The sequence below is a fragment of the Nelumbo nucifera genome, chromosome 1 (assembly GCF_055504915.1).
Source record: "Nelumbo nucifera cultivar China Antique chromosome 1, China Antique-T2T, whole genome shotgun sequence".
In the NCBI taxonomy this organism is placed as follows: Eukaryota; Viridiplantae; Streptophyta; class Magnoliopsida; order Proteales; family Nelumbonaceae; genus Nelumbo; species Nelumbo nucifera.
In genome coordinates, this window is record NC_142649.1 from 133,152,574 (window position 1) to 133,180,328 (window position 27,755).

The 27,755-nt window shown below is 36.0% G+C and overlaps 1 protein-coding gene and 1 pseudogene across 1 annotated transcript; both read right to left on the reverse strand.

Annotated features, from left to right (window-relative positions):
- Positions 1-819: 819 nt before the first annotated feature.
- On the reverse strand, positions 820-17,216 carry NFD1 (Ribosomal protein L21). The gene is made up of 5 exons (XM_010274150.3): positions 16,637-17,216; positions 16,415-16,495; positions 2,687-2,788; positions 1,401-1,475; positions 820-1,306 (listed from the first exon to the last, which is right to left on the reverse strand). The coding sequence occupies exons 1-5, from the start codon at positions 17,150-17,152 to the stop codon at positions 1,211-1,213; spliced, it is 870 nt and encodes a 289-aa protein (XP_010272452.1). The 5' UTR covers positions 17,153-17,216; the 3' UTR covers positions 820-1,210.
- A 4,950-nt stretch (positions 17,217-22,166) lies between these two features.
- On the reverse strand, positions 22,167-26,141 carry LOC104608264 (E3 ubiquitin-protein ligase RGLG1-like; annotated as a pseudogene).
- Positions 26,142-27,755: the final 1,614 nt, after the last annotated feature.

Below are 27,755 nucleotides of genomic sequence, written 5' to 3' on the forward strand. Positions count from 1 at the left end.
TGGCCATAAATTTAATATTTTATAAATAAAAAATTTTAAAAATGAATTTAAAAATACATATAACATATCTAAAACCTATTTATACATCATTTATTAATAATATATATATATATATATATATATATATATATATATGTGTGTGTATGATAACATAAAACGGCTTAAACCAATCGACCTGGCCGGTTGAACCAATGACCCGCGACCCGGGAGGCAAAAGGAACCGGGAAATAGGAAAAAAGGAACAATCAAGTGTCCCTTTTGTATTGTCCTTTTTTCCAGTAGCATTGATGAAAAGGCTCACAGAGGCCAGAGCAACACTAATAGTTCCAACTTCCATCCATACATCTGATCTGATGAAGAGAGAGTCACATGGGGTCCAGAGAGCGATTTTCTTGTCTTTTTTTTTTTTGTTTTTGATGACTAAGATATCCATTACTTTGAGATCTGATCAAAGTCACCAAACGATATTGGCCTGCTTGCGCTCATGTGACACGGCATAGAGCAAAACAGCAAATATAAATTGGAAAATAACTCGCTCAACACCTGGAAAACATATAAATCGTCCACCTACATGTTCAATTTCTGATTTACCAAAAGAAAAAAAAAAAAAAAAAAACTACACGTTCATTGCACATTCCCCCACTAACTTAGGTGGTATTCACCAATAGGGTTATATTTTATTTCTTAGAAGCAGTTTTCTCAAGAAAACTGGCCCCACATAATGCATTTTCACTATTTCCATAACCCGAACACAGTGAAAACTCTCTTTGTTATTTGTTATATTTGCAGTAGGTCCCACATGATTACATCAGCAAGAAGTAAGCAAAACCCACTGAGATAGAAATACGTTTTCAACCTGGTTAGAAGTTAGATCAACCAACAGAAAATCCTTACAAAGAGAAACAGCTTAATTCATCCAAACGAATTTTCTGAAAATTGTAGAAATACACTTGGAAACCATTCCAAAAATCTTCGCTTCTGATTCTACTCACGGTTCTGCTAATTAGAAAATCACAAATACATTGACGCATGCTATAAAATGTGCCCTCCTATAAAATCAACCTCGTAGAATGGTAATCCTCTTTCCTGCTGCACATTATCAAGCAAATAAGGAATGCCAGAAGGTACTCGGGGATTCAGTAACCCAGAGTCAAAAAAGAAAGGAACAAGCCATCATTATTGCAGTTCACTGATCATGGGTGAAGAGCTCCTAAGCAGCAACTGCTACTTTTTCTGGCTTCTTAGCCGCTGCCATTTCTGGCTTCTCGATTCCTTGGATATCAGTAATTCTCAGCTTGGTCAGCTCCTGAGAAGAATGTAGAAAAGCTACATGGTAAGAACAACAAATCAACCAACTGGATGACAGCAGATTCACTGTGGTGGGTTAATCTTCAACATACCTGGCGGTGCCCCTTAGTTCGTCGGTAGTTCTTCCTTCTCTTTTTCTTAAATATAATAACCTTGGCATCTAATGCCTGAAAGAAAAGCAAGAGAAATTTCAGAAGCACGATCAGATATAAACTGTAGAACTTATGCCACAGTTCACACATCAAGGACTTCCACGTCAAAAATATAAAAGCATGACCAGATATAAAACCAATGACAAATCCAATTCTTGAGGAGAACAGTTTATACTTCTTACCAATAACAGTCACGAGGAAGAAGCACGAAAATACAACACTGAATAACTTTGAGCAACCTTATTACAAGGATGATTATTATCTTCTACACAAATGAAACCAAGAACAAGTACAAGTAACTCTATATTTCAAGAATTATTAGATCTTCTACACTATTAGATGAGCCAAATCCTTTAAAGAATTCCGATGTCACAAATACCGGAAGGGGACTCGAGCAATATTACTTTTGATTGTCGTCTGGGATGAGCAAAATTGATGTCTCAATTTTTTTTTTTTTTTTGAGCATATGCTTCAAGGCATGACCAATCCAACCGAACTTGAACAGTGTCATCTTGCTTCACCATCAATAGGTGACTCCAAGGATTAAAATTTTGCAACGTATTAGGGCGTATCAGCTGATACGTATTGTATCGGTTACCCTCCAATACTCCCCTACAGTAAGTGTTTCGGGGTCTGACCTGTTTCAGGGGGCAAATGGGCCTTATACTGACCCCCTGAACAGGTTTGGAAGAAAAAAAAAAAAAGTAAAAAACGGTCAAAGATACAGGTCAATACGCCCCAATAAATTGGGTGGCACCCGGATATACCATGATCCGGCATAGCAGCCTGTATCGATATTTAGAACCTTGGTTGACTCCTCTAGTTGCATCTCTTTTTCATGATCATGAAACAACCAATGAATTTTATTAAATGAAATATATTTGAAGCACTATATAATAGACTTCTCTGAATGAGCAACAACAGTCATTTCGTCCTACCACCCTCATATTCTCATATAAGCGCCTATCCAGGAAGGGTAGGAAGACAATACAACTCAAGCTGATTTTCACCATTCCCAACCAAAAGAATCAGTTAATTATTTGTTGATCCTCTAATCCATTTGAATGGGGTCTTCAGTGAGCTAGTTATCAATTCATACTCTCAAGTTGCACATTTAGCCTTAATATTTCACAGGACTGGTCTCTAAGTTAGTCTCGATAAATGACCCAAGCATATAAATCTGCATTACAAGTCATAGGGAAAAAGAAATAGATTGTGTCTCTTACATGCTCTTCAACAACTGCATGAACAGCCGCATCTGACAATGTGGGCCTTCCTATGATAGTCTGAGTTTTTGATCCAAGCATGAGAACCCTGTTCAAAATCAACTGCAAGAGAAAATTGTGTCAGCAAAAAATGAACCGCAATCAAGTTTATGTCAAATCTTGAAAGGTGATCAGCAACAGAAGTGAATAAGATGATGTGATGCAATTTCTCCAGACAATACATTTGACAATGTTGCCTTGGAAACCCAGGGCCCTCGGGGGTGGGAGGAGTTGTTAGAAACCATGAGGTCAGTATCATTTTAAGTTTCTCAGGCCCGGTGGGACAAGGAAATTCCTCTAGAGCTGAACTTTTGGCCTTGGTTCAGGGATTAAAGCTGTTGGTTAGGCAAGATCTAAGGAATGTGGAAGTTGAAGGTGACTGTAAAATGGTTATAGGTTGGATGACAAAGCAAAACCAAACTCCTTGGAAGTCCAGATCTTTAGTCAGAATGGCTCAAGCTCTAGGTGATGGCTTGAACACCTCATTCAAGTGGGTGCCTAGGAATGCCAATTTTTTTGGCTGATTCTCTGGCTAAGGCTGTGGTTGGGAAGTCTAGTTTAGATTAGAGATGCCCAGGACTGGCTACTAATGTATAATTTGTAACCAGTGCTCTTCTTTGTTGTATTTCATTTTCTCTGTTGTCAGATGTGGATGGCCTCTTAGGAGGCCCAGCTTTGTATGCTTCTTTGGCTGTACTTTTGTGTGCAGCTTGTTTTTAATGAATTTTCTCCATGTTGCTTATCAAAAAAAAAAAAATGTTGCCATGTATGCCTTCATTAACAAAGGGACTACATCAATAAGGCTTTTTTTTTGAGAAAGTAAAAAATTCATTAACTACAAAAATTGCTTCCTTAAATAAGGCCGAGGAAAATACTTAATGTAACAGTAAAGAAGCCATCATCAGAAGCAGAAAGGGATATGAAAGGTAAGGCCTTTCCAATCAGGAAAACACTTGGAAAATAAAGGACCCATAGAGTTTCTAATTGTGTTATAACCAATTCGGAACAAAGGCTGTCAACAGACTCCAAAACTCTGGTATCTGATTCAACCCTGAATCCAATTATCCTGGATTTGGATGTCAGAAGTTGCATCCAATTAATGATCAGACTGGATGCAGATTTAACCCCATCCGATCCAATTAAAATCCAAGTCCAAGAAAAATATTAGTTTATATATATGTAGTATAATTAGTTTATATGTAGTATAATTAAGTTATATATATGTAATTATGTTTGTATGTGTGTGCATGTGTGTGTCTACACAAACACAAATATAAGGAGTTTATAACTAATAAATTTAATATTTTATATTTACGTACATTTTTTGTGCAAGTTAAAAATAATTAGTCTTTTTATGAATAACAGAAATTGAATTATTACATTAATAAAGAGAGAGTACAAAGGCGATAAAATAATTAGTATATTTAAAAAAAAAAAAAAACTTATAAAATTTTTTTGTCACTTTAAACATAATAAGTCTGATGCAGATTAATTCTTAATCTGATCCAAATCCAACATGTCAAATTTCAGGTTGGATTCGAATCCATGGGTTTGCTGATCAGATTGGATCCAGATGTAGCTGGATCCAATTCGAATCCGATCTGTCTACAGCACTATTTGTAACTGTCCCTTCAAAAATTTGGCTTGCACACTCAAGATTCATGAGAAGAAATACAACAACAGTGTCAATTTTCCATCCAAGGTAAGGACAAGGTTCTTGATGAAGCTTTCATAAAATAGGTTCATTTAGGTGGAAGTGGTATTTGTCCCAATGTACCGTCTCATTGGATCAGCTAGCCCAGAATCCATTTAGCTTTTATTTGGCATATGCAACAAGGTAGTAAGTCAAGTAAACCTGTCTAAATCTGCAGCAACCATCTCTCCTTAGCATCTTAGTAAACTAGTGCCTTGTACACTAATACTAACCTACTTGCCTGCAGCAACAATAACTAAAAGGGAAGATGTATTCTACAGGCATGGCAATCATTATATTTTTTATCAATAACAGAAATCATTATATTAAAGGACAATCATTATACTTCTCTATTCTATACTTAGTTTAAGGGACTCTCACTAGGGCTTCTCATAAAAAACCGAAAAACTGGTTAACAAAACCGATTGGTGTATACATATACATACATATATATATATATAATAAACTGCTTGTAATATATTATATATTTATATATTTATTTATAATATATATTATAAATATAAAAAACCAAAGGACCAAACTGGTCAAAAACCAAAACCAATCAACTGGTAGGTTCTTTAGGGATTTTCAAAAACCTATAGTACCAGTTCAGTTTCAAAAAATAGCCCACGGTTTGGTTAACCAAACCGTGAGCACCCCTAAGTGTCACCCTCTTTTTTAGTATTATAATGCATCAATTTACCTTTCAAAAAAATTATCCCTTTACAACCAAAAAACAAAAACTGCAGCCCAGATAAAAGAGGCTCCTTTCTTTTGATAAATGGTATAAAATTTGTATTACTGAAAAAAAAGAGGGGCAAGGTACCCCAATAATCATATACAGGCTGCTAAATAGCTGAGAAAAAAAACCATTTCAGCTCTATACATAAATCCACAAAAACTATAAAAAAATGATATTTATACACTGATATAAAAGTGTGGAGGACATCAGCAAAAATCTTCCGGACCCCCATCCACCTAATAAGAGACCATTCTACATCTCTAATCACCACTTCAATGGGAGAGGACTTCACTTCAAAAATCCTACTGCTCCTCTCTTTCCACATAGTCCAGCACAAAGCAAGGGGGAGGGACTTCCAGAAAATTCCTTTAACTGAAAAACAGGCTGATTCCAAGAGGCTAACAAAGATGGCATGTCAGGGAGTGTCACCCAGAATCTCCCAAACAGAACCAAAAAATGAGACCAGATTTGTTGGGAGAAAGCAGAATGAATAGGGAGATGAGAAACCGATTCCTGAAACATGCTACAGAAACAGCAAGAATTCTCCACATGCACAAAGAAAGAAAGTGACCATGGTATCTGGTGGGTATAAGTCCCCACATGATCAAAGCCCAAGGAGTAGGCTGAGCTGCTGGACCTGTGAGAGCCTTGTGGCCAGGTTTGCAAAAAAAAACAACCTAAACTGTCACCAATCCATATCCTTCCATCACTAGCTTTTAGGTTGAAATCAAAATTGTGGAATCTCTCCAGTAGCAATCCAAGATTATCCATCTCCCGGTCATTCAAATTGCATCTGAAGGTGGGACTCCAAACTATGCTCGAATCCATCCTTTCAAAACAGTCTTGGACCAGGGCGTCCTTCCAGAATCTCAGTTTGGAAGGAGTACAAATGCAAATATGTAGAGTGCAAAATCTTGTATTTTCTATTATTTTGTATGTATTTACACTGTACATATTTGTATTTGTACTCCTTCCAAACTAAGCCAGAAGAGAGTTCTATCACCCTGACCCGGTTTCAGCTTAGTGAAGGTTTCAAAATCTGATTTCACTCTCATGATACCCTTCCAAACACTACAACCATAAGATTAGTTTGGGGGAAGAGAAACCAACCAGTGGGAGACAAACCATATGTGCTTGCTATTAACTTCCACCACAAAAAGTCTCTCCTCCCCAAACCTCTGCAACCGTTTGCGAAGGAGAGATTTGTTCGTTATGCGCAGCTTCCTTGAACCCAGGCCGCCAGTTGATATAGATTCAAACACTTTATTCCAAGCCACTAAATGAAATTTCTTCTCACCATTTTGACCTTCCCAAAGGAAGCCCTGCGGAGCTTCTCCAAAATGTTGGCCACCGAGGAGGGGATGCAAAATAAAGACATGTAATAAATGGGCAGGTTTGAGAACGCACTTTGAATTAGAACAAGTTTTTCACCTTTTGAAAGGTTGGAACTTTTCCAGCCTGCTAGCTTCCTGCAGAATCTCTCGATGACAGGACCCCATATAGCAGAGGAATTATATTGTGCACCCAAGGGCAAGCCTAGGCATTTAGTAGGGAGGGAACCAACTTTACAGCCCAGGGCCCTTGCCAATTCGGCTATTTGTGGGACTTCACCAATTGGGATAAGCTGGCTCTTTTGCAACTTTATCTTCAGCCCCTAAGCAGCTTCAAAGCAAATGAGAACACAACTTAAAAAAAGTCTTTGTGGCTTGCTCTTGAGAAAACGATAGCATCATCAGCAAATTGCATCAACGGGACTTGAGGTGCTTCCAGGCTTACCTGAAAACTGTCCAAATACCAACCATCCATTGTCTTTCTAATCAGCCTTCCAAGAGGTTCAACAATCAAAATAAAAAGGAAGGGAGGCAAAGGTTCTCCTTGCCTTAGACCCTTCATCAAGTCTATATCAAACCAAAATTCATATTTCTTGCATACTTCAGAATTAGAAGAAACTTCAACATATGTTGATATCACTCTCTTCAATTCAATGCATACAACCTCAAATTTCAGATCCTCTTCATGTCTCTGAAATTCCTTACCTATCATCTTGCCAATCTCAGCAAGAGAGGACTGAAGGCTGCTGCTCCTTAGACAAAAACAATGCAGAGAACTCAGATCCTGAAGCATGCTTTGGAAATAATGGGTAGCTCCACTGATAGAACATCAGAATCCTTAACTGAATTATGTTCTCCTATATATTCAAGTTTATCATTATAAGAACAAAATATGTGTTTGAGCATAGTTTTCAAGGCGCCAAGGCAAGGCTAGGTGACAGGGGGGCGCCTTGTCGCCTAGTCGGGCACCTAGGCGATGGATTTTTTGTAAGTAAAAATCACATATCCTAGGGTAGTTCCCTAGGTTCCATATCCAACTTTCTTTAATAACTATTCATGATTTTCATAAGAAAATTATAAACTTCATGTTTAAGTCTAGAAAATCAACATATATATGAGAAGAAAAAGAAGAAAGGAAAGAAAATTCAAAAAATAAAGAAAATCCAACTTTCTTTAATAACTATTAACAATTATGTTTCTTATGATGCCCTTTCACCATCCTACTTTACCTACATCTCTGCTATTTCTTCAGTGTCCATTCCTCGTAGTGTTACAGAGGCAATACAATCACTTCAGTGGAAGGATGCCATGAACCAGGAAATGGAAGATCCCAAAAAGAACAAGACTCGAGAAATAGTTCCTCTTCCTAAGGACAAAGTTACTGTGGGATGCAAGTGGGTGTATACTATAAAACATAGGGTTGATGGTTCAATTGAGAGATATAAGGCTTGGCTAGTGGCAAAAGGATATACTCAAACTTAGGGCATCAATTATCAGAAGACATTTTCTCTTGTGGCTAAAATGAACTCCATTCGAGTAATCTTCTCTCATTGTCTCTTACTTCTCATGGCCTTTGTATCAAATGGATGTAAAGAATGTTTTTCTTAATGGTGATCTTCAAGAAGAGGCTTACATGGACTTTTCTCCTAATGTGAGTTTCCTTAATAGTGAGGGAAAAGTATGTCGTTTGAAGAAATCCCTCTATGGCCTCAAGCAACCTCCTAAGGTTTGGTTTAGTAGAAATTGCTGATTGCAGTTTCAGATGAATTCCTTGTGTTGTGCAGAGAAAGAAGAGGAAGATGAAAAGTTTCAGCAGTAGAGAAAAAGAGAGGAGAAGAAAAGGAGTGGGATGTCGCCCAGAATTGAATTAGTTCTAGCCGCCAACCCCTCTTTGTATTATATACTCAAATTAAAAGAATAAGAGATTACAATAATGCCCTTAGTAGGGCGGCTACTTAAGTAGTTGAACAGTCACAACTTAAAAACATAAACTAATGGGCCTAAAGCCCAATAACTTCCTAACTTAACAACTTAACAAACTTCCCCAGAAGTCACCTTTTCTCTGATGAAATGTCTATCCACTTCAATATGCTTTGTCCGGTCATGCTGAACTGGGTTATGGGCAACGTTAACTGCTGCCTGATTATCACAGTAAAGCATCATAGGTTCTTCTGCCTTTACACCAATCTCTCCTAACAAGGAACGGATCCAAAGAAGTTCTGAAACTCCATGTGCCAGGGCCCTATATTCAGCTTCTGCACTTGATCTTGCCACCACTATCTGTTTCTTACTTTCCACAATACTAGGTTACCCCCAACAAGGGTGCAGACTCCTGAGGTAGATCTCCTGTCATCAAGGCATCCTACCCAATCAGCATTTGTATAAGCCTCTAGCTTCAACTATCCATGATCAGCAAATAGTATGCCTCTACCTGGGTGTCCCTTTAGATAAGCAAGAATCTTGTCAACAACCTCCCAATACTGGACTCGTGGGGCATGCATGTATTGACTCACCACACTCACTACATAAGAAATGTCTGGTCTTGTCATACACAAATATAGCAACCACCCCACAAGTCTCTCATATCTCCCAATGTCCTTTACTAGCTCACCTTCCGATGCATTAATTCTGTGATTCTGATCAATAGGAGTACTAACAGCCTTTGTTCCAAGCTTATCTGTTTCTTGTAGAAAATCCAGAACATACTTCCTTTGAGAAATAAAGATTCCATGTTTTGACCTTGCAACTTCAATGCCTAAGAAGTACCTAAGCTCCCCAAGATCCTTAATTTCAAATTCTCTGTGTAGATTCTTCTTCAAACTGTCAATCTCACTTAGGTCATTTCTTGTGACAATAATATCATCCACATAAATAATTAGGATCGACACCAAGGATCCCCTCCGCTTCACAAATAAGGTATGGTCATATTGAATCTGAGTGTAGCCAAAAGCAACCAAAGCCTTCCTGAACCTATCAAATCATGCTCTGGGAGACTGATTTAAACCATAAAGTGACTTCTTAAGTCTGCATACCTTCCCCTTTTCAACATCATTGTAGAAACCAATAGGGAGATCCATATGCACTTCCTCTTGCAAATCTCCATTTAGAAAAGCATTTTCCACATCAAGTTGAAACAGGGGCCAAGAGTATGTGGCAGCAAGAAAAAGAAGCATCCGAGCAAAAGTCAACTTTGCAACTGGTGCAAAGGTCACTAAGTAATCAATGCCATAGGTTTGTATGTACCCTTTTGCAACAAGTCTGGCCTTATACCTTTCTATACTTCCATCTGCCTTATATTTGACTGTGTAAACCCATCTGCATCCAACAGTCTCATTGCCTTCTAGTAGATCCACAATCTCCCATGTCTGATTCTTAATTAAAGCTTCCATCTCTTACTGCAAAACTATCTTCCACTCAGGTTTGGAAAGACCCTCACTGATACCCTTGGGTATAGACATGGGAACTGTAACTAGAAGAGGAATAGACTGTTCACTCACTTCCCCAAAACACTCCCCCTGAGAAAGATTCTTCGAGAAGAAAGATGTGGACTCAAAAAAGGTGACATCCATAGTAACATACCGGCTCCCAGAGACTAGATCATAGCAACAGTACGCTTTCTGATTTTCTGCATATCCAAGGAAGACCCACTTCTTTGCCTTTGGATCAAGCTTCGAGCGATGAGGACCAAGAATATGTGCAAAACAAACACACCCAAACACCCTAAGAGGAATATGGAGCATCTCCCCCTTAGAAAAAAGGAGGCTGAATGGGGTGCTGAATCCAAGAATACGAGAGGGCACCCTATTAATCAAAAAGACAACTATAAGATCAGCATCAAACCAAAACCGAACTGGAACAGTAGATGTGATCATCATCCTTCTTACAATCTCAACAATGTGTTTGTTCTTCCTCTCTGCAACACCATTCTGCTGTGGATTGTAGGAACAGCTGCTCAACACCATATTCTAACAGATACGAAGCAAGGTTCTTTTCAAAATATTCCCTTGCATTGTTTGATCTAAACACCTTTATTCATATCCCAAACTGTGTTAGCACCATCTGATGAAATTGTCGAACCAAGGATGGTACCTCATCTCGAGATTTCAATAAGTAAATCCAAGAATATCAAGAAAAATCATCCACAAATAAAAGAAAATATCAATAGCCACCCGTAGAAGGAACATGATAAGGTCCCCACACATCAAAAAAATAACATCAAAAGGAGATGAACATCTTTTATTACTAGTTTTAAAGGAATGTTTACAATGTTTCCCAAGCTGACAACCTTCACACTCCAAACTGGACAAATTAACAGACTTAAAAAGCTTTGCAAATAAGAAATTCAAAGAAGAAAAAGACAAATAACCCAAACGATTATGCCAAAGCATAATCTGCCTCACAGGCCCCGACTCACTATCCCTGTTGACATGATGACCCTGATGATGAGGAAGCACATTCAAGAGGTAGATTCCATTCACTTCACGACCACTCCCAATCATCCTCTTTAAATCTAGATCCTACAAGACACAATGACCAAGAGAAAAAATTACTGAGAAATTTAGGTTCTTAGTCAAACTACTAACAAATAACAGGTTAGTACTCAATCTGGGAACACAAAGGACAGAGGGAAGGAAAATAGAATCATTAATCTTGACAGACCCCTTCCCAGCAATGGGAACATGAGATCCATCAGCTGTGGAGACTGTCTCTGCCAGAACAGAGTTGGTAAGAAGAAAAAATAATAGAAGTATGGGTCATGTGCTTTGAGGCTCCAGAATCTATAATCCAAGGAGGTCCCTCCCTACCTGTAAAAGAAACATAGTTTGCAGTGGCATGTGAACTACCTGTGTAAGCAAAGTAAGTAGAGTGTGCTCCACCAGAACCACCTATACCAAGCTGTCCACCTGTTACTGAATTAGAACTGACTATATCCCGCTGATTCAAGAATTGCCCATATCTCTCAAGTTCGACGGCCCTCACTACAGCAGCTGCAACAGACTCCAGAGTAGTTGTAATAGGGGGGTCGGTATGTCACCAATGACTGCCATGTGAGCATTTCCCTTCTTGTTTTTGAGTCTATTCGGCACAAGATGAGGATGAAGCTTCCAGCAGGTATCTCTTGTGTGTTTAGGCTTCTTATAATAGTCACAAAACAAATCCTTCTTGTCTTCCTTCCTGATTTCACTATCGCCCCGATTTCCACCTTGTTTAGGTTTCACAGTGCTAACCATGGTTGATTGATCAAAACCAGAATTTTTCATCATCACATTTCTCCTGCCCTCTTCTCCAAATACAAAGGTATATACCTGGGAGAGAGTAACACTGTCCCTGAAAGAATATGTTGTCTTGCAATATCACTTCTGGTACCACCAACACCCTTCTGGTGCCCTAGATGATCCTCTCACAAAAGGTTCCTTTTCTGTAGAACGGGAGAAAAGAGAGAAGAGGCAGTCGCTCTCTCTAGAGACCTCCAGAACATGCAGGACTTGAACCGCCCCCTTCAGAAAACTCCAAGGAACCCTAAAAAATTAGAGTGCCACTTCCTAGGTCAAAATTGAAGAGTCCAATAGAAACAAGACTCTCCCCCTTTCTCCAATTTTTCCTGAATTTGATGGAAAACCCTAGACCAGTTACAAGGCAAAACAAATCCACCAAAAAATCCAAAAAACTGGGCTTACCTAAGATCTTCGATCAGCCTCCCAAATCACCATGCAATCGGCCGATCTAGGGCTGCATGATAGAACTGCTCCAGGAACCTTCGGCATGCTCTAATACCAAGTAGAAATTGTTGATTATAGTTTCAGATGAATTCCTTGTGAAGAGAAAGAATAAGAAGATGAAAAGTTTCAGCAATAGAAAAGAAGAGAGGAGAAGAAAAGGAGTGGGATGTCGCCCAGAATTGAATTAGTTCTAGCCGCCAACTCCTCTTTGTATTATATACTCAAATTAAAAGAATAAGAGGTTACAAGAATGCCCTTAGTAGGGCGACTACTTAAGTAGTTGAACAGTCACAACTTAAAAACATAAACTAATGGGCCTAAGCCCAATAACTTCCTAACTTAACAACTTAAAAATAAAAGATAAACAACTGGGCCCAATAACTAGAAATCAGCCCAACTCAATAGGTTTGATAGATTCAGGAAAGTCGTTGTGAAGATTCACATAATATCAAGCTTATTATACTTTATTCAAAAGAAGAGTTGATAACCGTGTGACTATGCTAATAGTATATGTTGATGACATTGTGGTCACTAGAGACGACACCTTTGGAATTACTCAATTGAAATCCTTCCTTGCTTCTAAATTTGAGATCAAGGATCTAGGTGATCTCAAGTATTTTCTTGGGATTGATGTTACAAGATCAAAGAAAGGAACATTTATATCATAGAGGAAATATGTTCTTGACTTACTTCAAGTGGGCAAATTGGGGTGTAAGCCAGCTAAAATTCCAATTGATCCCAATCATAAATTAAGAGATGACGATGGAGATATTCTTCCAGACAAAGGTGTTTATCAAAGATTGGTTGGTCGCCTTCTTTATCTATGTTTGACTAGGCTTGATATTTCATATGCAGTAAGTGTGGTGAGCCAATACATGCACAAGCCTAGAACATCTCACATGTTGGTTGTAAATAGGATACTTGCCTATTTAATATGTTGTCCTGGTAAAGGAATGCTATATACTAACCAAGAACATCTTAAGGTTGAGGCTTATATTGATGCTAATTGAGTAGGGTTTTGGATGATAGGAGATCTACTTCAAGTTATTGGACATTCGTTGGTGACAATGTATTGTCATGGAGAAGTAAGAAACAACTTGTTGTAGCTCGATCTAGTGCTCAAGTTGAATATAGAGCAATGGCTCATGGGGTATCAGAATTGCTATGGTTGAAAAGTTTGTTGGTAGATATTGGAATACAAGCAGAACCTCTAATGCGTCTATACAATGACAATCAAGCTGCCATAAACATTGCATATAATCCTGTCCAACATGACCGCATAAGGGCGTAGCCAGGAATTTTTTATGAGGGCCAAAACTTATGGATGGGCCATAGGGGGTGCAACCATTGGGTGGAAAGTGGGGAGAGGGAGGAAACATACATGGGAAAATGCATTACATGTGGTGTTTTTAGACCATAGGGGGGGCCATGGCTCCCCTGAGTCCCCCTAGCTCCGCCCTTGTGACGGAAAAAACATATTGAAGTGGACAGACACTTTATTAGAGAGAGAATTGCTAGTGGAGAGATTTTCCTACCTTTTGTAAAGTTAGAAGATCAACTATTTGATTGTTTAACCAAGGGGGTTCCCAAACTGAAACTCGACAACAATCTTGGCAAGCTGGGCATGATAGATATCTATGCTCAGCTTAAGGGGGGTCGTGTTGAAAATATGTTTTATTTGTAAGGGCTTATTTGTCTTTCTTGGTCATTTTTTGTATTTGGGCATGCTAAGGGCATATGTGTAATTTTCTCATAATTTAAATATTTCTTTGTGGGAGTGAACAGCAACACACCCCACACTTTTGAACATTAGTTTGCATCTACTCATATATTATTATTAGTAAATATATATATATATATATACTAGTAACAACATATAATAAAATTTGCATGTTCCTATTCATACTAGGCTTTATATAAGGGGTCGGGCTCGGGCTCGGGCTCAAGATCTAGGCCTGATGGTCAGGCCAGGCTCGGGCCCAAGCCTGGACATTTTCTGTTAATAAAGAGGCAAATCCCAGCCTGGCATGAACAGGTCTAATGCCAAGGAAACGTCCCAGAACCTGCAATCTACAACAACACATCCTCCACACAATGACTTCTACCCAAACTTTCATGTTATACCTATTTCCATGAATGGACAATGGGCTTCTCACAAACCAACTGAATCTTCATCCAAACCCCAAAGTTGTAATTTAAACCACTTGGCCTCCTTCCAAGTCCTTGACATGACTAGTTTACTACTTTTATTTTGAGAAGGTAAAGTATCATGTTAACATTGAAAAATTATTTACAGCCCTCTGCACAGTGAGATTCTGTATAAACAACCAAGGGTGCTTAAAAGAACCCAAAAAAAACTCACAGCCAAGAAATGTAGGGCTAGTGTTATCCTCAAAAAACTTGTCTCTAACACTATTTATAAAGAATAACCTCTCTCTAACACTATTTCCCGGTAATGCCACAACATAAGCCTCCATATAAGTTGTATCTTCATAACTACACCCGCTTCTTTCATTCAGCAAACTATTACACAATCCATTGAAGCTACTTCAAAATCCCAGTATCACATGGCCATGAGAGAGCCTTTTGGAGCCTGCAAGTCTATCTACAGTAACAGCCTGCATCTTAAGGAGGAGTAAATATGGAAGCTTGAATTAGAAATTCTGACAAGAACCATTCTACTTACTTTTGAGATAGATATGCTATTACTCCCATCAACAGCAAGGGAATACAATAACCATGGTTGGTGAACACTTGTTATGGGCCACATCAAGCTAACTTTACCAACAAAAGCATTGAAACCTAGACACACTTAGCTCCAAAAGAACCACTTGATGCAATATGGGGTGCTAAATAGGGAAGTTACTTTTTCAGTTGACAATTTGTGGGAAAGCCTTATGAGCGTGTGGAGTATCAATATACATGGTGTAATAAAAAGATAAACATTGAGATTGGCATAAGAAAACATGAGGAATGAAATTTACAGTAAGGCTGCCATAGTTCTGATAATTTGAAATTCAAAAATATTGTGCCTGTAAAAATAAAAGTAAATAAAACCATAAAAAAAAACAAGAAAGCAAACCCACAGAAAACACGAGATTTAACATGCTTTTAATGTACTTCAGCAATGGTTGCATAAATCCATGGACGAATTCCCTGTGAAAATTCGATATAATCTCAATTACAGTTACAAACCTAACTTCTCGTTCTAGTTCCCAAGAAATATGTTTTTTTCTCTCACAAACCCTAATTCAACCCTCAATAAGAATATAAAATGCCCCCTTTCTGACCTCATACAGACATTTTCACCTTTGGCTCAGGCCACCTGGACATGGGTTCCATTCCTAGCTCCTACACTCAGTGCTCCCCAGCTGCAAGTCATCTATAGGATTTGGAGGAGGCCTATGAGCCAGTAACTCCAGACACACTCTCTCTCTCCTAAGAGTGTACCATTGAATCTTAGAAGAAAAGACACCTACATAACAATACCATGTATTCAAAAATTTACAATCAACTTCCTTAAGACTCCATTTTTTCCTCTGTAAAATGGACATAAAACTATTGATCAAGAAATGGGCATAACACTTTTCAGGCTGAACTATTTCAGTTGTCATTTTTTTATAAGTAACAGAAGTAAATTTTATTATTTAATGAACTTAGAACATGTACAAATCATGGTAGCCTCGGCTACTCCCCCCTGTAAACTCAAGACTGTAAAAAAAAAGCTATAAACCTTGAGTTCTTTAATCCTACAACTGAGCCCAAAAACAATGTGCCTTGTTAACTCCTTGTTTTGCTAACTGGTCTGCTAGACTGTTAGCCACTCTTGGAGTCCACTGAATTACCAAATGCATCTCCCTTGAAAATCTTCTGAACGTTTTAATTTCAGTTGCCATTTCCACCCCTGCCCCTCTAATTTGGTTTCAAGTAAATGGCAACGGAAACAACGTCATCTTTGTATAAGGGATGAATATATAGCTCAAATATTTCAACTAGAAAACTTTTACGCCCACAGTCTAATCAATCAAGTCAAACCACATAAAAGTTTAAGGTTATTGTTCATACGAGTCAATACAATAGCAGGGAAATTTTTTCAGATGTCAAGCAACCAAAAAAAGTAGTAAGACACACATCGAATGCTAAATTACTAATTTGTGATCTAACTTTTAAAATTAAAACAGAAAAAAAATGAGGGAATTTGACCTTATCATTGACCTCGCAGAATTTCAGCCTCTCGGTATAAATGCAATCCCCACTGCTCACTTTGAACTGATGAGAACCAATCTATCCAAATAATAATATTAAAAAAAAAAAAACATCAAGCACATTAATAATGGGTGAATTCCATCATGTACAACATAGATAATCACAGTTATGCTACTGCATAAGTCTAAATCAACCAAATAAATGGAAAATGCACAAAACCTGAACAACGGCAAAAACTGGCTCCCATGGTTTAAAAGGCCTCTCCGAAGGACCAAGAGGCCCGACCACTTTATACCCTATTGCATCTGCTTCCTTCTCTGTCTCCTCTAATGAATAAGATCTGTTCGATACACAATTTGACACCGGAATATGGTCTCCTTCTCCGTCGCCATCACTGCTTTCTCCCATTTCTTCTTCGTTTTCGTTTTCGTCTTCGTCTTCGTCTATATCATCATCTTCGTCGGCCTCGTTGTCATCGTCGTCGTTCTGGGGTTTACTAGAATTTCTCCTTCCAGATGAGTAAGGGCGAACGGTTTGGGACTGAATGCAGGACGTAGATTCGAATGTATGACCGATACGATAGGTGATTGAGGTGGGATTTTCAAGCAAGAGAGGATCAGATGCAACAAGGGTGCGAAGTTGATGAAGAGCTCTAACGCTTTGAAACGATGAGTTTAAGGAGGCTAGAGATCGAAGCTGATGAGTGAGAGCGTTGAGGCATCGTCTGCTCGCCATGATTTCTGCTTCAATGCGCGTACTGGCGTTTCAGGCGTTTCAGCTGATGGGCAATAGAGAATCGAACGAGCACGAGGGGTTTTAGTTAGGGGTTAACCTACACGGTGCGTAAAATGGGCTATTGGGCTTTGGAATTAGTTATCCAAACTCCAAAGAGTAACGCTAGGCCTAGCCCGCTAGCCGACCACTCAGGGCCCATTTGAGAGGACTGAAACGCATCGAGCGGCTGAGGGGTGCTCACGGTTCGGTTAACCGAACCATAGACAATTTTTATAAACCGAATCGGTCTTATTGGTTTTTTACCGAAATCAAATGAGAGAATGACGGTTCAGCCTAGGGTCAGAATTTGTAGGTTTAGTATATTTGAGATAGGGGTCAGCTCGAAATTTATACCAATTTACGGATAAGTATGAGTGCATAGATGTAGTTTTTGGATGTTTTGAATATTTATAGCTGTACAGTGGGAATCAAATATCTGCATTGGGTCTGATCGTACTTTTCTGAAATCAAAATGATAACCGGTTTATTAATTTCGATTTTTTACCAGTTTGATTATTTAGTTTTTCAAATATATTATAAATCAATATATAATATATTATAAATGTGTATATTATATTATAAATACTATAAATATATACAATATATTGTATATTATAAATAATATGTGGCACGTATTAAATATATAATATACATACAATTATATAATTGATCGGCTTAATTAACCACCAATTTTTTTAGGTCAACCAAAAACTGAATCGTCATTCGGTTTTTCAGAAATACGAACCAAAACTAAATCGATCAATTTGGTAGCAACATTTTTCAGTTAGGTTTTTTGACTTTTTATGAGCAACTCTTGGCTTTCTGTAATGGACCATTGTACCCATATGGATAGCTTGTAAGTTTATTTGGGTAAAAATCCAAACACCGACAAGCTAAATCGGACGTCAGTCGGTTATCAAAAGCGTTGTCCATTTAATCATCTTTGAATGGTTTTAACAAGAACACTTCAAAGCAACGGAATCTTCAGTTTAACTAATCTAGTTCAGTTGCTTTGAAGTGGCTGTTTTGGTTCAACTACGGTGTTCACGGTCTGGTTTGATACGGTTTAGAGAATATATCAAATCAAACCATTAAATTACGGTTTGAGAAATTCACAAACCAAATCAAATTATTTTGGCATGGAAACCAAACCAGAACAAACCATTCTATTACGATTTGGTGTGGTTTTTAATACGGTTTAGGGAACTTTGGATCATTCTTTGATTCTATTGGTCTTAACCCAATTAGAAAGCCCAAATAGCACCCTTAAAATTAAAACTTAAAATTTTACTTATTATTTTATTATAAAATGAAAGAGTTTGTTATATATTTATAATTTTATACATTCAGTTTAGATATATTGTATTATTATATAAATATTTATACACCATTTATATATATATATATATATATATGTGTGTGTGTGTGTGTGTGTGTGGTTTACGATGTAGTTCGGTTTATAAAGTCCAAGAAACCAAACCGAAACTACAACCGCAATTTAGCAAAATATGAAACCGGACCAAACTGTTTTCACGTACAAACCGAAGCAAACTATAAATTTAGTTTGATTCAGTTCAATTTTGTAGTTTGAACCAAACAATGAACAGCCCTTGATTCAACTATTTCTGCAAGGGCTAAACAAAATATTCAATTAAGCTGGTTCAATTGATTTGAAACACTCCAGATAAATTATTTAAAAAGGCTGAGGCTGCATTTGGCATTCCTTATTTTAAATGACACATCTCCTTTTTCTATTTAAAATGCCCTTATGAACACCAAGTTTTTAATTGCAAAAAAGGAGATAAGTCCTTAAAATAAGGAATGCCAAATGTAGACTAAGGTGGAAAGCCCTTCTATAATGATTGGGTTACTAATCATTTTGAGCTTTCTTCATTTTTCAACTAACATAACTTGCAGATGTAGGTGGTATGTGTGGGACCCAATTTAAAAACCTAGATGCCATTGTGCTTCAACCCAAGTTAGGATTTCTTCTAATGAAAAAAAAAATGTTATTTTGCATTTTCATTTATTACTACTTATTTAATAAATTGACACAAAAGTACCTTTTTTGTTCTATAATTGAAAAACAAGCTAGTCATTTTACAATTTTTTGTTTAATGCTTATGTATACCATCTTTATCAATGTTGCTGTTAAAAATGCAAAAGAGGTCTAGATTTTGGATTTTTTACTAAAATACCCTTACTCTTTGAACTTGGTTTCCCCATATTTATGAGGGTCAAAAACATAGCTTGGAACTACTACTTTTATTAAATTCATTATACTCCTCATCATTAAGTCCTATATTTAAGATATTAATTCTTTGTTTCCTTTCATTAAATATTATATCTAAGACGCACTAAATAAATGAGTTTTGTGGACTTTTCTTGACTAAAACACCCATATTTATGAATTTAATACCTCTTTAACTATGTTGGCCAAAAATGTAATTTAAAGTACTATTACTTTCCACTTCATTAAATTTCCTCTCATTAACTATCATTCATTCTCCTTAGATACTTTATTTGAAATATTTTTATCGCCAATAAATTCTACAAAGTAAATATATATCTAATATTTTTAATAATATAAAACCTATGTCCAAAACCAATATGAAAAATAATTAAATAAACCACCCTTTTAACTTAATGGTAAGTAAATAGATCAACCATTGGCATTAAATGGGTCAACCAATGTTATTATAGTTAAATAATAAAATTTTAAATAAATATAAATATAACAAAAATTATAAAAAATTAGGTGCATTTCTAATATTATCTATCTATCATATCAAATAACATTAAGCATGCAAATTAAAATTATTTTTATTATATGGAAATTAAATGCAAGATTTAAAACTAACCAAAAAATGAAACCATTTCCTGTTCAAGTGGTGGCTCAATGATTCCACCTTTTAGGTCAAATGGATTAACCCATGATATCATAATAAATAATAAATATTTAAAAAAGATAGACACAAAAATTATTAAAAACATAGAAATTTTGTAAAAAACATTTAGGTGCATCTTTAATATTAGGGCAAATTTCTTAAACTATCCTTATTGTTTAGCTAATTGACAAACTGTATCCTTAGTGTTTAATTATTGTCTTAAATTACCCCTACTATTTTTGACAATTAACTAGCTCTACCCCTGTCGTTAGTGTCCATTAATGTTTCGTAAGAATCCGTACACATGTGACACCACATAACATATAATTTTTTTTAAAATCCCAATATTACCCTTCATCCTCGCCAAAGCTACAGCTTCGATCCCCAAATCAATTATTTACAAGCTAAACGCTAATGCTGATTATAGGTCCCACAATTGCAACTGTGGTTTGACATCAAAATGGGGTTGGAGCCAGTAAGCAAGCGAAGGCAGGGAGACCAATTAGACTGGGGGTGCTTTTATGTTTTTTGTCTGAGTCAAAATACCTCCATTGCTGTAACTTCTAGCAGTGGGGTGCTTCTATCTTTTCCCTCTTAGTCTCCCTTCTTTCCCTCTCTCTATATCTCTCACTCTGTCTCCCCTCCTTTTTTCTTCTTCTCTCTCCCCTTCTCTCCACCGCCATAATAGACCTCCCATGTTCACCTTCTTGAACCACTAAACAAACGGTCTCGAAAATCAAAATGGAGCTTGTTGATTCAAAGAAGAAACCGTTGCATCTTCCCTTAGATCAGAACATGGGAAGAAAAGAAGAAGAAACCTTAAAATAACAACCATCGGTGCCATTGGTGGTTTCATGTTGATCAACAGCAAACATTGAAGGAGACACACAAAATCATTTAGAAAACCTAGCAAAAAAGAGTGTTGGTGTGCTTCGAGGCATTGAACCCTATTTAAAAAGGCATCAACATCATCGGCAATTCTGATAATCCACAAAGCCCAAATCTCTAAATTTTCTATTCTGGTCACACTACAAGAAAAATGACCTTTGGCAACAGTCAAAAATTATTTCTAATATATGAAAAACTGTTACAACTAAATGAGTTGTTGCTAGCAAAGCCATTATTAAAAGTGTTTTGCAACAATCAAGTGTTGCGAAATATGTTTTTTCACAACAATCAATCTAATTGCTAGAAAAAATAGTGTTTTGCAACAACCATTTGCAACCGTCACCAAACAAATTCTTTTAGCAACAATGCATAAAAAGTTGTTGCCCATATAGTTTTTTAGCAACAACTGATTACTTGTTGTCTAATGGTACCATCCCTAACAATCATGTTAGCTATTGCTAATCCTAAATTTGCAATAGTTGAAGATTTGTATCTAACAATCATCTTAGGCAACAATTTGTATAAACTGTTGTTGAATGGGAAACAATCAAACAATTGTTGCCCCAAAGTTCCTTATACAATGATTAAGTTAATTGTTGTCAATTGTAAATTAGCAACAACTGAACAATTGTTTCTTACAAATATTTATGGAAACAATTTTTACAAATTGATGTTGAATTAATAACAATTAAGCACTTGTTACCTTAAGCTTCCACACACAACAATCAAATCAAACATTGCTAATTGTAAAGTGGCCACAATTGAATAAATGTTTCTCATAAATATTTTAAGCAACAAACCTTGTGAACTGTTATTAAAATACATCCCAACTGTATTTATACACAAATGTGTTAAAATTATATTACAATTTCTAAATTGTTATCATAAATAATACAATTAATACATACAAATTTGGTCCAATGTATCCACCTACATATCTAAAGTTCTTCGGCTAAGTAACCATAGTAACGAATTGAAAATGATGAATAGCTCATGAGAGGTTGATTCCACATCTTAAAGAGCTCCAACTTTATTTTACATGTAACTGTCTTGTGATGGAATACTTGGAGCATGTCTCATTCCTTCAAAAAATAAAATATAATAAGTCAAAAAACAAAACAAAATGAATCAAGCATCAAGTGGCCCTTCTTTTTGCAACTTATTTACAAATTAAAATTACATGTATACAAAAATTAAAGTTACATGAATTGAGCATCAAGCCTCATTATTGTTTTATACTGTGAAGGTATTTCCATCAAAGCCACTAGAGCAAACTCTGCCTCTCTTTTATAAGTTGGTATATTCCTCGACATGATTACTATAAAATTTACAAACTGAATAAGGAAAAGCAATCATCCCCAGAAAAATAACTTAGACAACTATTAATTAGAGTATGACAAATTAACAAAGGATAAAAGTTTAAATTCCATAAACCATATGTACCACATACCTAGAAATTATCAAAGGCCCGAACAAGGATGTTATCATCAAATTCCATCATTATGTCCCAAGGGCCATCCCCAACTCCAACTCAGATAATGGACAAGGGTATTTGTTGCAAGAAAAAAAAAACACAAGGGAATGTAAATTTCCAAAGAAAATGACTAAAGGAAACAAGCTATTACCTTGCTTCTACAATTGCTTCTAGGGTCTTCTACTCTTGTGGGCTTAGCTGCCCTTCTTCTGTATCAACACTTCTTATGACCTGTGAACAAAGGACATTGTGGGTTTAGCTGCCTTTCTCCTTTATCGGACTGAAATATTTAAGACATTTCTTTAGCATATATGATTAAAACCTTGTTCTCCTTGTTATTAAAATGAAAAGTATAATTTTTTTTTTCTGTAAAAGAGGTAAAAATAATAACTGAAGTACTTCAAAAAAAGATCTATGTCCATTTTACTATAAAAAGATTACATGGTTGAACCTTAAAAGAATCACCTGTCCATCAGTAATTGTCATTAGTAAAACATGGTACTGGCCACTTATTTGCTCAACAATGGTCATAGCCATTTCAATTATAGGGACAAATGATGTTGGTCATGGCTCAAGAAAACAGAAATTCATATTTTATAATAACCAAAATGCTTAAACTCTTCACAAGTATCATTAAGGCAATGACATAATTGAATGGCGATCATCTAGTTTTAGATACGACACAATTTCTCTATATCGTTTCAAAACCTTCTCAAATCCGTTGCATGATCTCTCATCTAGATAGAAGTTGAATACATCTTGATCAAGCGTTAATGTTGCCAATGTATATAAAAGGGACACCATTTTCTCAATAATCCAGATAAAACGTGATTAAACAATTTGGTGAGATACATCTTCATAAGAAAATACCATCTCCAAATCTAAAACATGAAATCAAGTTATCATTGTCAAATGCAGTTAAGGTTCTTCCAATTATTGATATTGCTTTCTCATAAGGATTATGGGTGACTCCAATGTGATGTAGGTTTTGATTGTTGAATGATCTTGTGCCTAGTTTTGACAGTAGATTAAGCATGTCTCATAATACTTACAATAAGTTGCAAACAAGCATATAGACAAGGGAAAACCTGTCCACTCATTGCTCTTTGTGAAATCAATACCAATAAGGAGATTAGTTCATTCCTTGGCAGAATTTCAGAAAGCAGTAACTGTTGCAACAAATTACAACAACTGGGTTGTAGAATGTTGTCTAGCAGTTGTTGTCCTTGGTATAAAGATTGGGGTGAAGCCACAAGAAACTATCTCCAAAGTGAAAACTCTTTCTGATGTCGAGGGATTATGTATGTTATTTTCTAGTAGTTGTGGTTTCTTCAGATCCTGTTCTTGTTGTCCTCTATTTCAGCTAGTTGGATTTAGGTCAAATTGGTAGATGTTGCATATAGAAAATATGTAATCAGATTGAATTCATATCTATGCATGTTGGATTTGAATCTCACCTATTTACAACTATACCTAGGTTGAGTTGTCATCATATGGGATAATCACATTACAAAGATCATTCACTAATTATTTGTTCATAGGAAATTGGTTAAGACAAAGATGGGCATAAACACCAAACATAAACCTACTTGTAACAAAAATTCCAAATAAAGGAGGCCTTTGCAGTCTGCATTAAAAATATCTATAGTATTACAGTGGATAGTTCTGGTCCAATAGTGGCATATTAACAGCCATAGATGGATTCACTCCAGCTTTTTAATGGATATTGTCCGGATGAGATCTAAATCTATTCGCACTATGATCTTTTTCTCCCTAGTGATGTTGGATGTACTAATCAAACCATCAAACCTCATCTCCGTATCAGTTGGAGATTAACATAAAGAAATTAAAGCTCATATTAACAAGGGAGATGCACTATCACAATCATGTTAAGTGTGATTAGTTAGCATTAAGGGTGTGAATGGACCAATTTTGGGTTGAACCTGTCCAAATCAAAATCAATTTGAATGGATTGGACGAACCAATATGACATTGAAATGGATGAAATGGTGCAAAGTATTAATTGGATTGGATTGGACCTAGTCCACCCATAATGGACTTATATTGGATTGGGTCATATTGAACCAATATCCAATTCATTGATAGAAGATAAGAATACATGTTTTGATGGACCAAGTTTGGGTTGGAAACAGTGTAAATTAAAACCAATCTGTAACAGATTAGATGGTTAAGACATTAAATTGGACCAATCCAAATTGGTCAAAAGTATTCATCGGATTGGATTGGATCTAGTCCATCTGCAATGGACACATATAGGACCGGATCAGATTATACCAATATTTGGTCCATTGACAGCCCTAGTTAGCATAAAAAACTAAAATAGTCCAATTATTTGGTTAGTGAAAATTGATAGAATGTGAGTTACTTACTCAAATCCCATTGTAGTCTAGTAGTTGTGGTCTTTGCGGTGGGCATTCCAATAGGAATGAGGCCATAGTGTGTGGGCCCTCAACAGAAGGCAAGATATGAATCTTGTGATGGTGTTTTCATTTGAATTAGTGCAAAGCATGGCAGTGGTAATCAATTGAATGTAAATTTTGATGTATTTTTGTTGAATTCAGTTCTTGCCTTTTTTTTATTAAATGCTAACAAGTGTGAGATCAAATCCTGCAGATCATAAGATGCATTAAATGTCCTGGATTTAATGATGTGAATAAAGTTAAATATGAGAAACTTAAAATAGGAAACATTTGCATGCATTGCTAGTTAATTTTTCATAAAACAGTAAGAGCATTTTGCAAATATATGAAAATATTCAAGAATTTCTTATGCATAAACATACCTCCTAGGGGGACGACAAACCCTGTCTTTCTACGTTTTCATCTATTAGGGGTCTAAAAAATGCTACATCATAGCCAGTCTGGGGATCATACGCCTAGCAAAAGTTCAGAAAGACCAAGGATAAGAAAGCAAAGTACAAATCATAGTGTATATTGCAATATAACAAATATTTAAAACTTAAAAGCCAAAAAAAGGTAATCCCCTGAAAAGACAGCTCATCCCAATGGAACCAGGGGCTTGAGGTAAACCAAACACCCTACCCAACTTGAGGTAAGACACTGAGAAACTTGGTAAACTAGGAGGATCTTGCTGCTGTTGTGGCTCCCCATAAGTGAATGGTGGGTTGTCATTTCAATCCAATCCAATATCTATATAGTTCTCCAAAAGGAAAAATGGGAAAAGAAAAGAACTGCATACATCCATTTAACTATCTTCTATAAAGAAAAGGACATTGACAAAGTAATCCATTTAACTATCTTCTTGTAAATTGGACAATTCTGGGGCTTTTGATAAGTTGAATTCTTTTCTGAATGTTAAGGAATTGCGGGAGATTAAGAATGGTCAAGCTGGTCCACTAGAGGTGGAAATTAGGCCCCATGACAAATGGGAGACTGATCCTCAAAGCATTAAAGCTATCATGGAGATAGATTTCTCATCCACTATAGAAGGAAAAATTTTTGGTTCTCTTTGTTTGTAGCTTGCAGGGTTCTTCAAAGGATAGGCTTGATACATTGATTCTTCCTACTGAAGCAGAAATGCATGGAAAAGCCACGTACAATGGACTTATAGGTTTGGTTTCAATGTTTCTTAAGGCACTTTTGCCATGTGATTCCTTAGAAGTAATCAATGTTGCTCTATCTTTAAGAAATGGGGCTCCAGATATGTTAAGGATTGTCATTATTAGTGAAGTTTTAGAAAGCGTGAATCTTTTTAAGATCAAATACATGGAAGGATTAAAACTCTTCCTTGGCACTATTACAAAAATTGTAGTGACTAATCCTCCTATTGATATATCCAATATGTATTTGGATTTTAAATTACTTATAGTTACAAACAATTTAGTTAGTCCACAAATTGGGCTCTCAGAAGTTGGGCTTAGCCAGAGGTCCTTTCAGGTTGGGCTCTCAGCCTAAATGCCGGAAATCCTAGCGAGAGAGGCGTTGAAGAGTGTGGATATAGTTTCTTGCCGAGGCTTACGCATGGAAGAAGGGGTTCTCTCTCCATTTGGGCTTGCTGGGAAACTGCTTCCCGTTAGTTGCAGACAGAAACGGAGATAGAGTAGCGATCTACTACTTGAAACTTGGGTTTTATTTTGAAAATTGGAAGAATAATGAAGGGAAAATTTGACATTTTGTTTTTTTTTCCATTAGCACTTAACGATGATGTCAATTATCAGAAATAATAGGGTTTGTTTAAGACAATAGTTAAACAGTAAGGGTACATTTTGTCAATTAGCTAAATAATAGGGGTAGTTTTAGAAATTTGCCCTAACTATTAATGTATTCATCATATTAAACAAAAATAAGTGTGATAGATAAGAGCTATTTTTATTAATGATAAAAAATATAGTTAAAAACTAAACTAACTTAAAAAGAAAACTATTTTGCACACATACACATATATTAATCATATTAAAGAAAAATAATGTGATGAATAATAATTTCTTTATTGATGTTGGAAATAAAATATAAAATTTAAAGACAACCCAAAAGTGAAATTGTTTTCCCGGTGACAAGTCAACAATTCAACCTTTTGGGTCATATGCGTCAATCATTGATTTCATAATTAAATAATAAAAATTAAAAAAAGATAAAAATTATATAGAAAACATTTGGACACATCTCTAATATTTTATATTAATCATATTACAAATTAGACACAATAAAAAATTGTTTTTAACTTTTTATTGATAATATAAATAAAACTCGTAATTCAAAACCAACCCAAAAATGAAATTGTTTTCCTATTTGGTGGTAAATCAATTCAACATTTTAGGTCAAATGTGTCAACCCGTAAAGTTTATAATTAAATAATAATATTTTAAAAAGACAAGAACACACACACACACACAAATAAGAGTAACTTTCATCAACACAGAAATATTAAAAAAAATTGTAGAAAATTTTGAAAATTGTTATATACTATCATCATCATCATCATAAAATTTATCATGTGTAAAGTACATACATACATACTAGTAATTATTTAGAGAGAATGAAAGCTAGCTAAGAGCCCTTCAACTAGCATATGGAGTAATGAACAACTAGTTTGGCTCTCTTGGGTTTTTCACCAAGAATAGATTATAAGTTGTCTGTGTGGGCCTCACTCAATCAGACATAGATAGCCAAAAGCCCTACCCCTTTTTAAAAAATCATTATGTTACTCAATATTCATGCATTATATATTTATCCAAATAATTAGCATATTTTTCAACCTAAAAAGCATATTTTTCATATTTTTATAAGTATGAAATAATGTATATTTTCTTTAAAACAAATAAAGTCAAGCATAT

What these genes read in the sequence shown, in the direction of transcription:
- NFD1 (XM_010274150.3), bottom strand. Translation starts at nt 17,152, where the DNA reads ATGGCGAGCAGACGATGCCTCAACGCTCTCACTCATCAGCTTCGATCT. An exon ending in CAGTTTTTGCCGTTGTTCAG is followed by an intron (nt 16,496 to 16,636) that starts GTTTTGTGCATT and finishes TTATTTGGATAG; the next exon opens with ATTGGTTCTCATCAGTTCAA. An exon ending in ATGCAGTTGTTGAAGAGCAT is followed by an intron (nt 1,476 to 2,686) that starts GTAAGAGACACA and finishes CTTTTCTTTCAG; the next exon opens with GCATTAGATGCCAAGGTTAT.